We start from the raw sequence: 14,534 nt of genomic DNA on the forward strand, positions 1-14,534 counted from the left end.
AATGTAATGTATAATCTTTTTGTTGCTGGTTTATCCCTATATTATATTATCCCTTTGAGGGGAGCTTTGTCCTTTAAGGGACGGAAACAGTATTCAAGATAGGGCTGACAAAAGAGGGAGGAGCTAGATGGACTGGGAAAGTATGGGGTATTATACCTCGGGTTATCAGTTTGGCTTTCGAGTTACTAAATTCTTTTGAAAATTGTTGAAGCAAATGTTTAGTTTTGATTAATTTCTTAGAGATGGCTTCAAACATTCATTTCAATAACTGTTGCTTTGATTTATGTGTATGAAGAAAATATTTTAGGCTCTAATCTTAATTAAGAATCTTTTCTGGATTACTTATTTTTCTGGCATTTAACAGAGCATTTTAGAATTCCAGTCCATAGAGTATGTCTGCCTTTTCCTAGTTTTGACCACATCCTTTTCAACAGATTATTTGTATTTTATTTATTTAAGCCCTTATTATTTTACTCTTTAGGTTGCTACATGGGTGGATGAAACTTTAAGTTCTGTGGCTTCTAAATTAGAGCACACTGCACAGACTTACTCAGAACTTCAAGGTGAACGGATTGTGTCTTTACATTGCTGTGCCCTTTACACCTGCGCCCAGCTAGAAAACAATTTATATTGGTGGTGAGTATCACAGGGAGAGGGAATTCCTTATCAGTGAATGCTTTTAGGTGCATAGATAGGTGCTTTGAGTAGTGGAAGGTTGGTCAAAAGATAATGCTTTACGGGGAGGGAAATTTCACTATGGAGCAAAGTAATATTAAAAAAACCCTTAAAATGTTTCACAAGTAACACATACGTTAGTGACTATCATTATGGAATTTTACAAAAGTATAAAGTAAAAACAAACATCACTTACTGTCCTACAACCTAAAGATAACTACTGTTAGAATTCAGGAGTATTTAATCTTATTTTCCTGTATGTAAATATATACTTTGCTTTTACATAATTGGAAGCATAGTTTTTAGGGTATTTTTTTCATGTTTTTTTTCATTCAACAGTATTGCTTAAAATACAGTTTTAAAGGTTATTGAAGTATTTCATTGGATGAATATTCTATGCCTTCTTTAATTATTCTTTTACTGTTAGGGATTTTAAATGTTTTCTGTTGTGTTTTAAGGAGTTAGTAGTAAATTTGCATTGGCAGAAATATTATATAGGGGAATCTACTAATGAGATATAGTTGGAAGAAAATTTGGGGTGATGTATTTTCTGTAGATTTTTAATCCCTGAAGGCTTAATAAAAAGGATCCAGTTATGTGTTAAACCTATGATCAAATTATTAAGAATCAGTCGTACATGCTAATACTATTCTGAAGCAAAAATACTGTAATACGTGTAATTTCAAATTTATTTGATAGGCTTCTTTGCTGCTTGTTTGACCAATTTATACTTTTTCTTTTCAGGGGTGTAGTCCCTTTTAGTCAAAGGAAAAAAATGTTAGAGAAAGCTAGAGCAAAAAATAAAAAGCCCAAATCTAGTGCTGGTATTTCTTCGATGCCAAACATTACTGTTGGTACCCAGGTAAGTGATTAGAATGAAACGTGTCTTAAGGGGCGTTGTTTCTCTTCAAAATCACTTTCTTCCCCTGTAAGCAGTTTTACAAATGAATGTCATTCAAAGGACCAGATTCCAGTAGCATGTATGTGCTCTTTATTCAGTAGCTGATTGACAGATTTCTGCCCCACTGTCAGTAGGTTTCCCTGTGAGGCAGGGTTCTCAGATTTGCCTAATTTTAAGAACCACTTGGTACTTAAATGGAAAACCTGGATCTCCTTACCTGAAATGTTCCTTTAGTTTGTTGGAGTGTATGGCCCGAACATCAGCAGATGATAAACAGCCGGGTAGTTTGAACGATACTGCTCCCAGGGATGTTGTCAGCATAAGGCAGGAGGCTTCGTCCGATCTCTGTTTCTACCAGTTTCTATTTGTTTTGAGTCTGAGATGGTCTTATGTGCCTATCTTATAGATAGGTAATTTTTCCAGTACCTCTGTGGACCAGAGTGTGCTCCGAGGACTTCTGCTGGCTTCTCTGTTCTTTCAGGGAATCTGCAGAGTCCTGTCTCTTCTGTTTACATATCTGTGTGAAGCCGATTGTCTTCATACACTTGAGTCTAAGTGCTGTAGCACAACGATGGAATGCAGAATCAGACAGGGGAATGTCTTCTGTTAAATCAGATATTAAGAGATTTGCAGAAATGTAAATAATGCCACTTTCCTTGCTATTCTTTTTGAGAATGTAGTTGTATTTCATAAAATTGTTTCTATTAACTTGGGGTTTATTACTGTTAAATATTTAAAAGTTTCTCAGTTTTAATAATACATTAAGTACCAACTAGATAGGACCCAAATAAACAAAAGATTTTTGAGTCCTCAGTAATATTTAATAGGGAGAAAGGGGTCTGAGACCAAAAGAGTTTGAGAACTGTTGTTATACTTCTGATTCATTAGACTCTCTAGTAGTTTTATCTTCAGGATAAAACTTGATACATATATTCATTGTAGCAAATGCTGAAATAAATGTTTTAAGGGCTTTAAAATCCCTATCACTTAGACAGTTTTTTATTTCTTTTACGCAGGGTGGTGCTAATTTTGTCATCCTGCACTTCCCTTCAGTTGTTTTTTTCTCATCACAAGGTGGTATTACTTGTAATCCCTATGTTTTAAAAAAGTCGTCACCATTTTAGCTGTTGCTTTTCAGCAAAGCCCAGCTTAAATGTACCCATTTTTGTTTGTGTCCCTTTTTTTTGTTGAGGGGGGCTCATATTTGTGGCTGTCTTGTTCTGACTCCTTTCTTGGCCTCCCAGCTAGGAAGTTTTCAGTGATTATCCACTATTTTGAAATTATTGTTCAGCCTTCATTATTTATGTCAGTTGCTCTGGACAGATTTTCTCTTCAAGGAGCTCCCCTTTTCCTGTTTAGTCCATGTCCTGATTTCTGATGTTCTCCAAGTTCCTTGTTCACTGGACTCACATAATAACAGGATATCCTAGCATTTGCCTTATTAGCTTGTAGGATGACGTTACTATAGACAAGGAGGGTAGAAAAAATAATTTAAAGATGTATTGAAAAAAAAAAGTTTTAAAATAGCATCACACTAAATTGCTGAGAGGTAGTGGTGTATTAAATATTTTGGTGGTAGAGCTAAGATTTTGTTTTAAAGCTTTAGAAAACTAGAGATTAAAGACAGTCACAGCCACAGAACAGGGAGGGGCACTGATCATTTAGAGTGTCCATAATTGAGAGGGATGTATGTAGCAGCGGTTCCTTGGGATGTCTTGTTATATGTGGGACCCTGAATAGAAACCTCCTTGTCTTGAAGGTGCATTTATTTTTTTATAGGGGGCATTAGTAAACAAGATATCTTCTAATATAATGTCTTAATCACATTTCTCTTTAAAATACAGGCTTTTTTAGAAAAAGATTTTGTTTATTTGACAAAGTGAGCATGAGCACACACAGACGGAGCAGGAGAGGGAGAGGAAGAGGTAGACTCCCCATTGAGCAGGGAGCATGATGTGGGGTTCAGTCCCAGGACCCTGGGATCATAATCTGAGCCAAAGGCAGAGGCTTAACTGACTGAGCCACCCAGGCACCCCCAAAATACAGACTTTCTTATTAAAGATTTTTATTTATTTATTTGAGAGAGTGAGCGACAGAGAGAGCATGTGAACATGAGTAGGGAGGAGGGGCAGAGGGAGAGGGAGAAGCAGACTCCCCGCTGAGGAGGGGGAGCCCGCTATGGGGCTCGATCCCAGTACCCTGGGATCATGACCTGAGCCGAGGCAGACACTTAACAGCCACCCTGTTTCACCTTCTTCTGTGTCACTTACGGTTAATTAAAAACCACCAAACACATGATCTCCACATATGCCAGTGTCAAGTACAACATAATCATTAGTTACTGGATGACTGAACAGAATGTCAGTAAGACTGAGCTGTTGGAGAACCGCGAGATTTCCCGGAATGATGTTTATCTCTCATTTGGAACTATTGTTGGTGCGGGTGATGGGGCAGGTATTGACTTTGGAGTGTGACCTGAGGGTGGTGCTCCTCGGCGGTGAGAAGTTTTAGGTTACTCAGTCCTGAACTCAGTTAACTTCTAACACTGATGTTAACAAATTCTTTTTTAATGTAAGAAAAAAACCCCATAATATCCAGTGAAACTTCTGGTTTGTAGAAAACTAGTCGTCTGGGGGAAAGAAATACCCATAGAGATGAAGTTAAGAGAGCCTGAATACTATAGAGCATCACAAATTAGGAAAGTAATTTCAAATTATAAGAAGACAACAAAAAGTGTAATTGTTTTGTTAAATCTTTTTTTTTCTTTTTAATGCCAACCTTTAAAAAAAGTTTCTTCTCTATTTCTCTTCTATTTCCTTATAGCAGAGTGGTCAGGATATTTGTTGCATGAAATTAATTTGTTGCATAAGGTGTTATTTTCTTAGCGAATGTGCTGGAATTATTATTGCTCCTCAATTTGGGGAGCAAATTCTTTTTTTCCCCCCAAGATTTTATTTTTTTGTCTGAGAGAGAGCACAAGCAGGGGGAGTGGCAGGCAGAGGGAGAAGCAGGCTCCCTGCTGAGCAAGGAGGGTGGGGGTGGATGTGGGACTCCCTGAGCAGAAGGCAGATGCTTAACCAAAACTGAGCCACCCAGTTGTCCCAGGGAACAAATTCTTGATAGAGACCGTTTTTGTTTTGGGGTTTTTTTGTTTTTTGTTTTGTTTTGATAGAGATCTTTAAGACAGTGCTTTATCAGCATTATTGTTGGTGTAAGACTGTTTTTGGAAAACCTGGGAAATAATACTTTTATATATTGTATTTTTATACATTTGAAGCAGTTCTTCTAGTTTTAAAATTATGTCATTTTGATGGTGATTCTTTTGTATGCTAGGTATGCTTAAGAAATAATCCTCTTTATCATGCTGGAGCAGTTGCTTTTTCAATTAGCGCTGGCATTCCTAAAGTTGGTGTCTTAATGGAGTCAGTTTGGAATATGAATGATAGCTGCAGATTTCAACTTCGATCTCCTGAGAGCTTGAAAAGCATGGACAAAGCTAGCAAAACTACTGAAGCTAAGTAAGTACTCTAACTAATCATGGTTTTATACCAGTTTCTAGTTTGTTCTGTATGTGAGGGAGCTAGTCAAGGCTGACTTATAGGTGCACAGTGACAGAAAAGGGCTCGTGTGGTGTGTCTCATGAGGATGCCTCAGAGTTTTGAAAGGAGTTGGTCAAGTTTACTGTTTGCAGCTTGGTTAATATTTATATATTATAGTTTTTGATGTTCAGCTAGAGTAACCATGAGATCTCTTTTGGTGTCTTTGTTTTGTCATTAGAGTGTGTCCTTTGCAATGGGGTTGTGGCAGTAATAATGTATTCAGCCTTTCCTTTATCAAGCCAACTTTGCCCTTCTCTCTCCCTGTGTAATCATCTTGATTTCTAATGTCTCATCTGTGTCTTCATCCTTGGAAGGGTTTTACAAGTTAATCTGCTGGGGAGGGAAATTCTATAAAGGATTTGTAAATTTCTGGGTTGGAGGGATATGCAAACAGAAATACCACATAATAGTGTGGAACCCACACACAGAATCTAATTGTTGGGGAGCTAGATGCATAGATCTTAGTTAACTCTTGTACTTTTAGGAGCATCTACTTATCTCTAAAAATATTGGTATATAATGTAATTTGGTTGTTATATGAACTTAAAAAGCGTTAATGAAGTCTATAACCTTTTTCTTAATCTTATAAAAGTATGTGACTTACAGAAACATGGATGACTAATGTTATCAAATTTCAGAAATAATATTTTAAATATTTGTATGTATATCCTTTTTAAAAAATGTATACAGGTGTTGAAAAGAGATAATGGGGATTGACTATACATAGAGATTTTTAAAGTGCTGAAATTTTTTCATTTGCTCAAATGAATGTAATGAATGTAAACTTGCTGTCTTTATTGCTACTATTTTAATGTTAAAAATGAAAATTGAAGTTCAGAAAACATAGGGATTACTGTTAGATAAGTTAAAATAAAGCAAAGCTGTTATAACTTATGCCAAATTAAAGCTTCTTGCTTTGTTGTAGTGCGCTCTGAATCTCTCTCTCTCCCCCCACTTTCTCCCTTCATCTTGTTTTACAAAATAGATTCATAGACTTCCTCACTAATTACAGTGATTTTTATCCTAAAAATAAAAGTAACAAAACACATTTTCATTATTTACGAAACTTTGTAAAGAATGCTTGAAATATTTTTGACATGCCACAAATGAGTTTAAATTAGAATATGCTATTGAGGTTATGTGATTTATGAAGTTTTTCATGTCTTCCTTGAAATTTGCCATCTATATTAATAAATTTAGTAAAAGAGCTTAGTGAAATTAAATGTTAAGAACATAGTCATTTTCACGTGAACACACTCTTCTTTGCTAAGTCGTTGATACATTCACTAGGCATGCTAGTGATGAGTTAGTATCGGCCTGTTTCTACTGTCACAAGATTTGCAAAGCAGCCATGAACGAGTGTTCGTGTGTGCTTGTACGGAGTGCTTTGCCAAGATACTGGTGAAAATAATACTCGTTTTCTGTGGACTTTTTCTAAACTCAGGTGACATTCCTGGTGGAGGTGATTAAGAGATGAGGGGGTTAAGATGATGGCCCTGATTATAAAATACACCAGAATGATCGATATATAACAAATTTCTTAGTATAGGTGACTATTTTTCTGACTAAAAAATTGACTTCTGCCTTGTAATGACTGAAAATATTGATGTTCTTACTATCTGTAGAGTATCATGTAGTTGTTGACTGTAGTTGTCCTCTTAGGTAGAGTTAATGGAGTAACTCAGTGCAAAGGGATAGTTTATTAATTCTGTGATTTCTCATTTCGGTTGTAACAGATGATGGTTCATCACCAGATGGTTCAAGAATAAATTTTTGTAAGCCATTGTGAGTAGAGTTCCTTCTTTGAACTCTAAGGAATTAATGATCTAGTTGACATTTTATTTATTTTCCTTTACCATTTTCTCAGTTAAATTGCTATGTCCAAGTCAGTGTTCACTGAAGTGTGAAACGTGTTTGCTCAAGAGGCTTAGGCTAAATTGAGTGTAGTTTTTGTTGTTATTCCTAGATAAGGCTTATCTGACTCATTGTTCCATGTTGTTGATAGCTTTATATGGTATATTTTTCTTTCCTTTTGAAACATTACTAAGAATTTGAAGTATGCGCTGTGAACCTTTTCAGTATCTTGAGTCCTAGAAATAAACCACTTTGTACAAGGTTTTAATATTCCATTCCCTTACGAGAATAAACTTCAGTCTTAAAAATCATCTGACAAGTCCCTGATACTTCATTTCCCTAATGAGGAGAATTTTATTTCTAATCTCAGGCCTGAAAGTAAGCAGGAACCAGTGAAAACGGAAATGGGTCCCCCGCCATCTCCGGCATCCACGTGCAGTGATGCGTCCTCCATTGCCAGCAGTGCATCAATGCCATATAGTAAGTTTCATGTGCGGCGTGTGCTTGCTGGTCCAAATCAGGTCCCAGGCAGACAGCTGTGTTCACTCAGTCTATGCTTTGAGGCAACTCTATAAATACCATTTTTCATATTTATCATATCAGTTGTATTTCTGCCAGTTTGATTCTGTGTGTGTGTGTGTGTGCGCGCGCGCACGCGCAGCTTTGTTGAAATAAAAAAAATGGCATTTACACTGTTAATTTCTGTTGTTTTTGAGAGTTACAGTGTTTTTTAATTTGTAAAATGCTTTACCGTAAGAGTAGGAAGTAATGCCACTAATTAGAATATCTGCCCACCTTTGCTGAGACTTTTTGTTGTAAATTGGTTATGGCTGCGTCACCATTCTTGCTCAGACTTTGTAGAATTTATGAACCTAGACTCACTATTGCACCTTGGATTTAAAGAGTATTTTGAAAGGTCCTCAAAATAAATTTATTTTGTAATGTATTTACTTTGTACCTGACGAAACTGAAAGTTAGACTTCAGTAGTTAGTTACGTGATAGTTTTAAGAATAGCCTAACAGGTCTAGTTTTTAAACCTTGGTCAGATAACTCTAATTTTAAGGGTTCAAAATAAGTTTTTTTATTTCTTCTTTGTGGTGTTTTGCAGTAGTGTTAATATCATTAGACATTGACAGATGAGGTTATTTTTCACTATGAAGTCATTTGAATTGGAAGTTGGTCATAAAACATCATAAAGCAGGATTTCACAGAATTGTTACTTAGATAGCTCAGTTATGTGTCCCTTTACAGATGATCTTCTGTCATATATTTAGATGAAATCTATAAAGTCTCTTTTACATTTTCTTTTTGGTACTTACCATTTTGTTGTTGTCTAAGAACGACGACGGTCCACCCCTGCCCCGAAAGAGGAGGAAAAGGTGAACGAAGAGCAGTGGTCTCTTCGGGAAGTCGTTTTTGTGGAAGATGTTAAGAATGTTCCTGTTGGCAAGGTTTGTTCAAAATACGTAAGAATTATTTACTGCCAGAATTAGAACAGTATTGGTTATCCAAGAACCTACAGTTGGTGAGTGTTCACCCCTGTCCTCAAAGCTGCTCCATTTATCACTTTCAGTGAGCCCTTAGCCTGTTGCAGGTATCTTCTCTGTCCCTGAAGATGAATAGATGACTCTGAGTCCTCTTCTTCCACATTTATGGTGATACGTTGCTCTCTTTAAAAAAAAAAAAAAAAAAAGTGTTACTTTGGAATAAATACAGATTTGCCGAAAAATTGCAAAGAGATTATATATATATATATATGTATGTATTTTAAAATTATATTACTTTTTGATACACTCCATTCTTTGGAACTGTTAGTTCTGAAGGAGCGATCATCTTCCGTAACATTTAAAGACTCCCTTAACATTTAACACTCTTTATTGTCTTCAAGTCACCTTCTAGTTTCTTTCCCCTTCTTTCTGGAGAGGGTCTCGCTTTCTAAGAAAACCAAGTGGGTAGAGTCCATCAGCTGGAATACCATTGATTTCACGTTTCCCTCCACACATACCGGAAAACGAAATGGATCTGTAGCTGCAGAATACCTGCAGAGTAAAGGTTTTCCTGATCGCTCATGTGTTTCTGAAGTTGGTGGTCTTCCATTGGTACTCAGGGGGAAGTGGAGGTATGCCGTCCCCTATAGTTTACAGAGGCCGTTTTCACACCATCTTCCATGTGATTCTCAACACAGAACTGTCGTTTATGGGCACGTGTTTCCTCTGATATTACACGGGCTCAAAATCAGAAACCAAGTAGCTGAGATAGGACCCAAGTATTCTGGTCGCAAGTCCTGTATTTGTCTTTCTGTACCCAGCTCACTCTGTGTGTTGCCCAAAATGGTAGCTACTAAGTATATATGTAGCTAGTTAAGTTTATTAAACTTAAATAACATAAAACCTCAGCTCTTTAGTCCCATTCGCTCCATTTTCGGAGTTCAGGAGCCACTTCTGGCTAATACCTACCATCTCAGACAGTGCAGATACAGCACGTTACCATCTTCACGGAAGTGCTTTCACACAGCAGGGCTCTTAACTAGTAAAGAGGGAGGATGGGAGACTCTCAAGGGTTATACTTCATTTCTGTAGCTGATGGCTAAACATCTCCTGGCTGTAAGCGTTGGCCGTGTGGGTCAGTTGCTTTCTGGTAAGCCTCGAATACAGACGTCAGCAACAAAGCTTTGGTGGGTCTGTTGAGGTTCATTTTCTTTTCCAGGTTCAGGTTAGTTTTAAAACTTGGTGATCAGTGAAGAAATAGAAGAAATTAAATGCCTTTGATGTTAAGTCAGTTCAGTGGATCTCATTTGCATATTGATTTCATAGAAGTTGGTGTTAATACTCAGTATATTGGCCTTTGCTTCCAGGTGCTAAAAGTGGATGGTGCCTATGTGGCCGTAAAGTTCCCAGGAACATCCAGTAATACAAACTGTCAGAGCAGCTCTGGCTCGGATGCTGACCCTTCCTCTCTCCTTCAGGACTGTAGGCTACTGAGAATTGATGAACTGCAGGTAGGTGGAGAAGGATCCCTCAGCGGGTGGGTGTAGGGCCTGATGGCTTGAGTGCGCTCTGGAGTTTGAGCACAAGTTTCCTTTTGTGTGTCATGTAGGTTGTCAAAACTGGTGGAACACCGAAAGTTCCTGACTGTTTCCAAAGGACTCCTAAAAAGCTTTGTATACCTGAAAAAACAGAAATATTAGCAGTGAATGTGGATTCCAAAGGTAAAGATTTTTGTGACTTTCAGCTGGCATGCTTTATATTCTTTTAATACTTGTGTAGTAAATGGGTGGAGGAGAAAGTGACGTGAGGTGTTATGGCAGTTTTTGTCCCTTGTGTGTAATGTTATATAGCGAAATGAATCTACATTTCAAACGTGACCAGAGATGTTAAGATTTGGTGGGCACTTATTAGAGATTACTGAAGATATATAACATTCTTTTTTACATTTATGTTTTCTACAGGTGTGCATGCTGTTTTGAAGACTGGAAATTGGGTACGGTACTGTATCTTTGATCTTGCTACAGGAAAAGCAGAACAGGAGAATAATTTCCCTACAAGCAGCATTGCTTTCCTTGGTCAGAATGAGAGGAATGTAGCCATTTTCACTGCTGGACAGGTAATAGAGGCTTATTTTTGCTTTTGAAATTTGATAGGACAACATTGACATTTTTGTAGAGTCTAGGGTTGGGCTGTAATGTGCTTGTTATTAAACTGTTGAAGAATTTAGAATATCAAGCACAATTAATACTGGGTTTCTTATTTGGCCGCTATTTCCCCTCTTTTATAGGAGTCTCCTATTATTCTTCGAGATGGAAATGGTACTATCTACCCAATGGCCAAAGATTGCATGGGAGGAATAAGGGATCCTGATTGGCTTGATCTTCCACCTATTAGTAGTCTTGGAATGGGTGTACATTCTTTAATAAATCTTCCTGCCAACTCAACAATCAAAAAGAAAGCTGCTATTATCATCATGGCTGTAGAGGTAACTTGACTACTGAAACTATATGGGGTTTTAATTCACAAGATGCTGCTAGAATCTAGGGAAAACAATCTTGAATAGATTTGTTAACCCTCTCTCTGGGTAGTAGTATTCTATTAGGATGAGAGATGAGTAGACCAATGATGACAGTGTAAGTGCTTAAGGCAAGCACAGTGTTGCAGGAGCACAAAGGGGAGGGATATAAATCAGACTGTAACTGGAGAGAAGGCTTCTCTGAGGAGTTGATGCCTGAACACAGCTTTGAATAGTCAGATAGGAGTTTCGGAGACAACAGCTGAAGGTGGGAAGTGTTATCCCTAGCACCAAGAACAGCCTTTATGAATCTCAATATGTTGGGAGACTGTGTACATTCTGTTGATAAAACCAGAAGGTGGGGCTCATACAGGTCAGTGAGTAACAAGTGCAAAGTCTGGAGAAAGGCACTAGGGTGCCTTGTGTGCCAACCTAAGGGGTGTATGAGTTTTGCCCTGAAAGCTAGGAGGAGAAGGATTTTAAACTGGCTTTTTAAAAGAAGTGTAGGAAGAAAAATAATAATAAAAGAAGTATAGAGACCAGATAAAAAGGTGCATGAAGTTATCCAGGTTAGAAACAAAGTAAGCTTGAACCCTGGAAACGAAGAGGGGGTGGATTCAAGAGATCTTAAGGACGTAGAAGCTCAGACGCTTGGTGTTGGTCATCAGTAAATGATAGGAAGGAGTTCAAAGCTTCTGATTTTGGTGTGGTTGGTGGGGAGAGGGAAAAATAGGAGGAGGAACAAATGGGATGAGGGAAGAGGCTGAGTTTAGTTTTGAGCATGTTATAGATGAGGTGTTGGTTAGATGAAGAGACAGTACCACCAGAACCTACTAGAGCAATCTGAACAGAGTTTGACCTGATTTACTTAACATTTTCAAAGGATCACCGTTGAGCTGCTGAGAATACTGGGGGGCAGTTTAGAAGCAGGGAGGCCCGTGAGGGGGCTGTTCAGATGGTCCAGATGAGAGGGAATGGTGGCTTGGCCCAAGAGGTAGAGGTATGAGGGAGAAGGGATTTGATTCCACGTATACTAGATTTCGGTTGATGGTAGAGCCAACAGGATTTGCGTATGGCTCAATACAGGTGTCAGACAGAGGAACCAAGAGGGCCAAAGGAAGGAGGAATGAAGTTGGCATTTATAGAGGTGGAGACTAGGGATTGAGCAGGTTCAGGAGGGAGAGGCAGACAGCAGGAGTTTGGTTTTAGACATGCAGAGTTTAAGGTGCCTATCAGATATCCAAGGGGAGCCGATAAATAAAAAGTTAGATCTGTTAAGCCTGAAGATCCAGAGCAGGATGGACTTAGGAGCTGACAGTACATCTGTGATGGTTAGAGGAATTAACACTGAATGAGATTATCAAGGTCATGGAGAAGAAAGGAGGCCTAGGGACTGAGCCATGAGAATAGTATCAGCATTTAAATGTCCAGGGAGATAAAGAGGAACCTGCATATGAGACTGAGAAAGAGCAGTGTTCACAGGGGTTGGAGGGAAACTAGAATGAGTGTTGTCTAGGAAGCCAGGTGACAAGTATGTGTCAAGCAGGACGCCGTGATCAACCATGTCCAGTGATGCTGTTGGCCAGGCAAGGCAAGTGCTGAACGTGCCTGGGGATTTGGCTCTCACCCGGGTCATTCTTGACAGTGGGGATGAAAGCCTGATTAAGAGTGGGCCAAGGAGAAAATAGACAACTATGAGGAGATTTTCTATAAAGAATGGAAGTAGAACTTGGTATGGGGGCTTACTGACCCTCCGTTAGGTTGGAGGTGAAAGCAAACTACTTAGAATTGCATCTAGGATAGTCTGAATCCAGGTACTCCTGAGAGCTGCCAGTAAGCTTGTTGTCTGGAGACACAGTGCTCATACTGGTTTAGTTTTGATTGTAACGTGTTAGACTAGAGGTTCCAAACTGATAGGGCTGTGGTTAAGGAGGTGGCTATGGCCTGGACTTGGCCCCTAGAAGTAACCTTCGTCTCATTTTAAAATTCTTGATTGGTTGCCAGCATTTAAAAACCACAGGAATTTTCTTTAAAGTCCACAGATTTTCAGTTGTTCTTAAAAAATGGGAAGATCTGGGAACACTGGGCCATCATAAAGCCATTAGCATGCCCCCTTTAGAGGCTGTATGTGGTGTCTCCAGTTCATTGCAGTTCCCCATACTTAATTGCTCTGAATGTCACCATTTATTTATGATCCAGTTTGTGTTATCTCTTTACCCCTGGCCTCCTCCGTTCATTTGTGTTGTTATTCAGATGCTTCTGTAGTTACTTGATGCTGTGACCCCTGCACTCTTGTCAGCATCTCGGGGGTAAAGATAAAATGTGTCGTCCTCCCCTGGGTAGCGATAAAGTGCGCCATCATTTATCTTGTACCTCAGTGAGTTGGGCTTGGTGCACAGTAGACCTGTGAGAAATGTTGCACTGAATTCACTCTGCCTTTTGCTACAAGAATAAGTGATGAATACAGCATAGAGTGATGCAGGCTAAACTCTTTTGCATGTAACACAGTAAGTGTGGTATTGTGAATCTCAGAGTGAGAGCAGGTTGGAGGTGAGAGTTCCTGTAGCTGCTTCCAACCCGATGGCTGGCTGATTGCTTGGAAACCTTTTACGTCACAGAGTAGGCAGCAGAGTAGCCTGACTTCAGTTACTTTCAATAGTAGTGTGCCTTTTAGTGTTCGAAGAGCCTTTGACATGCTCTCTCAACATATTAATTGTTCCATATATGTCATTGGACTTTGGAAAGTTTAATCTTACATACATGTTCTACCTCATACTCTTGAACTGGAACTTACAGTGTATGGGATCACCTCACCCCAGTGTCTTAGTGCCACAGTCAAAATGGCCTGTCTCACCTGGGGCAGGTACTGAAAATAGTTTAACTATTTTTTGTTCTTCCTCCCCTGCCAACCCCCACTTTTACCTTTCCTCCTCTCCAGAAGATTGGGGTTTGGAGGAGAGGTGGTAAGCGGTTCAAACATAGCTTTCTTCTTCCCTTTGTATCCCACACACTCTTTTCCCAGTTCTTAATTCTAGTTAAAATGAACAAATTTACTTGTTTCCCAAAACTAATGCTTTATAGTTAGTCCATTAAAATCCCTTAATTATAGTTTTACATCCTGAAAGAAGTACATTTGAACTCCTTGATTTATTCATGCCGTGTCTTAGTGTATTCAGGTGGCTAACAGACTGGCTTATAACCAACTGAAATTTCTTACAGTTCGGAGGCTGGAAGTCCAAGACCAAGGTGTGGGCAGATTTGGTGCCTGGTGGGGGCAACCTGTTGTTTCATAGACAGCCCTGTATTCTCATATGGTGGGAGGGGAGAACTCTAGTCTCTCACGGTTCCTTTAAAGGGCCTAATCCCACCCACAAAGGCCCCACCCTCGTGACTGACTGACTTCTCAAAGGTCCCACCTCCAAATACCATTGCACTGGAGATTATCAGCACATGAATTTTGGGGCCCAGAGATACTCAGTCTATAGCATGCTGTTTCTTAGGT

General features: G+C 38.9%; 1 protein-coding gene across 6 annotated transcripts in view; it reads left to right on the plus strand.

Moving 5' to 3' along the window:
• UBR5 (ubiquitin protein ligase E3 component n-recognin 5) overlaps positions 1-14,534 on the plus strand; it is a 140,187-nt gene that overhangs the window by 71,368 nt on the left and 54,285 nt on the right. For all 6 annotated transcript variants that reach the window (XM_045997355.1, XM_045997342.1, XM_045997347.1 and 3 more), the window contains exons 12-20: positions 482-636; positions 1,420-1,537; positions 4,910-5,094; positions 7,400-7,509; positions 8,369-8,481; positions 9,885-10,028; positions 10,127-10,238; positions 10,479-10,633; positions 10,805-11,002. In XM_045997355.1, the coding sequence (XP_045853311.1) occupies positions 482-636; positions 1,420-1,537; positions 4,910-5,094; positions 7,400-7,509; positions 8,369-8,481; positions 9,885-10,028; positions 10,127-10,238; positions 10,479-10,633; positions 10,805-11,002 (1,290 nt within the window). The remainder of the gene's footprint in view (positions 1-481; positions 637-1,419; positions 1,538-4,909; positions 5,095-7,399; positions 7,510-8,368; positions 8,482-9,884; positions 10,029-10,126; positions 10,239-10,478; positions 10,634-10,804; positions 11,003-14,534) is intronic.

Source organism: Meles meles, chromosome 1, assembly GCF_922984935.1.
Source record: "Meles meles chromosome 1, mMelMel3.1 paternal haplotype, whole genome shotgun sequence".
Classification (NCBI taxonomy): domain Eukaryota; kingdom Metazoa; phylum Chordata; class Mammalia; order Carnivora; family Mustelidae; genus Meles; species Meles meles.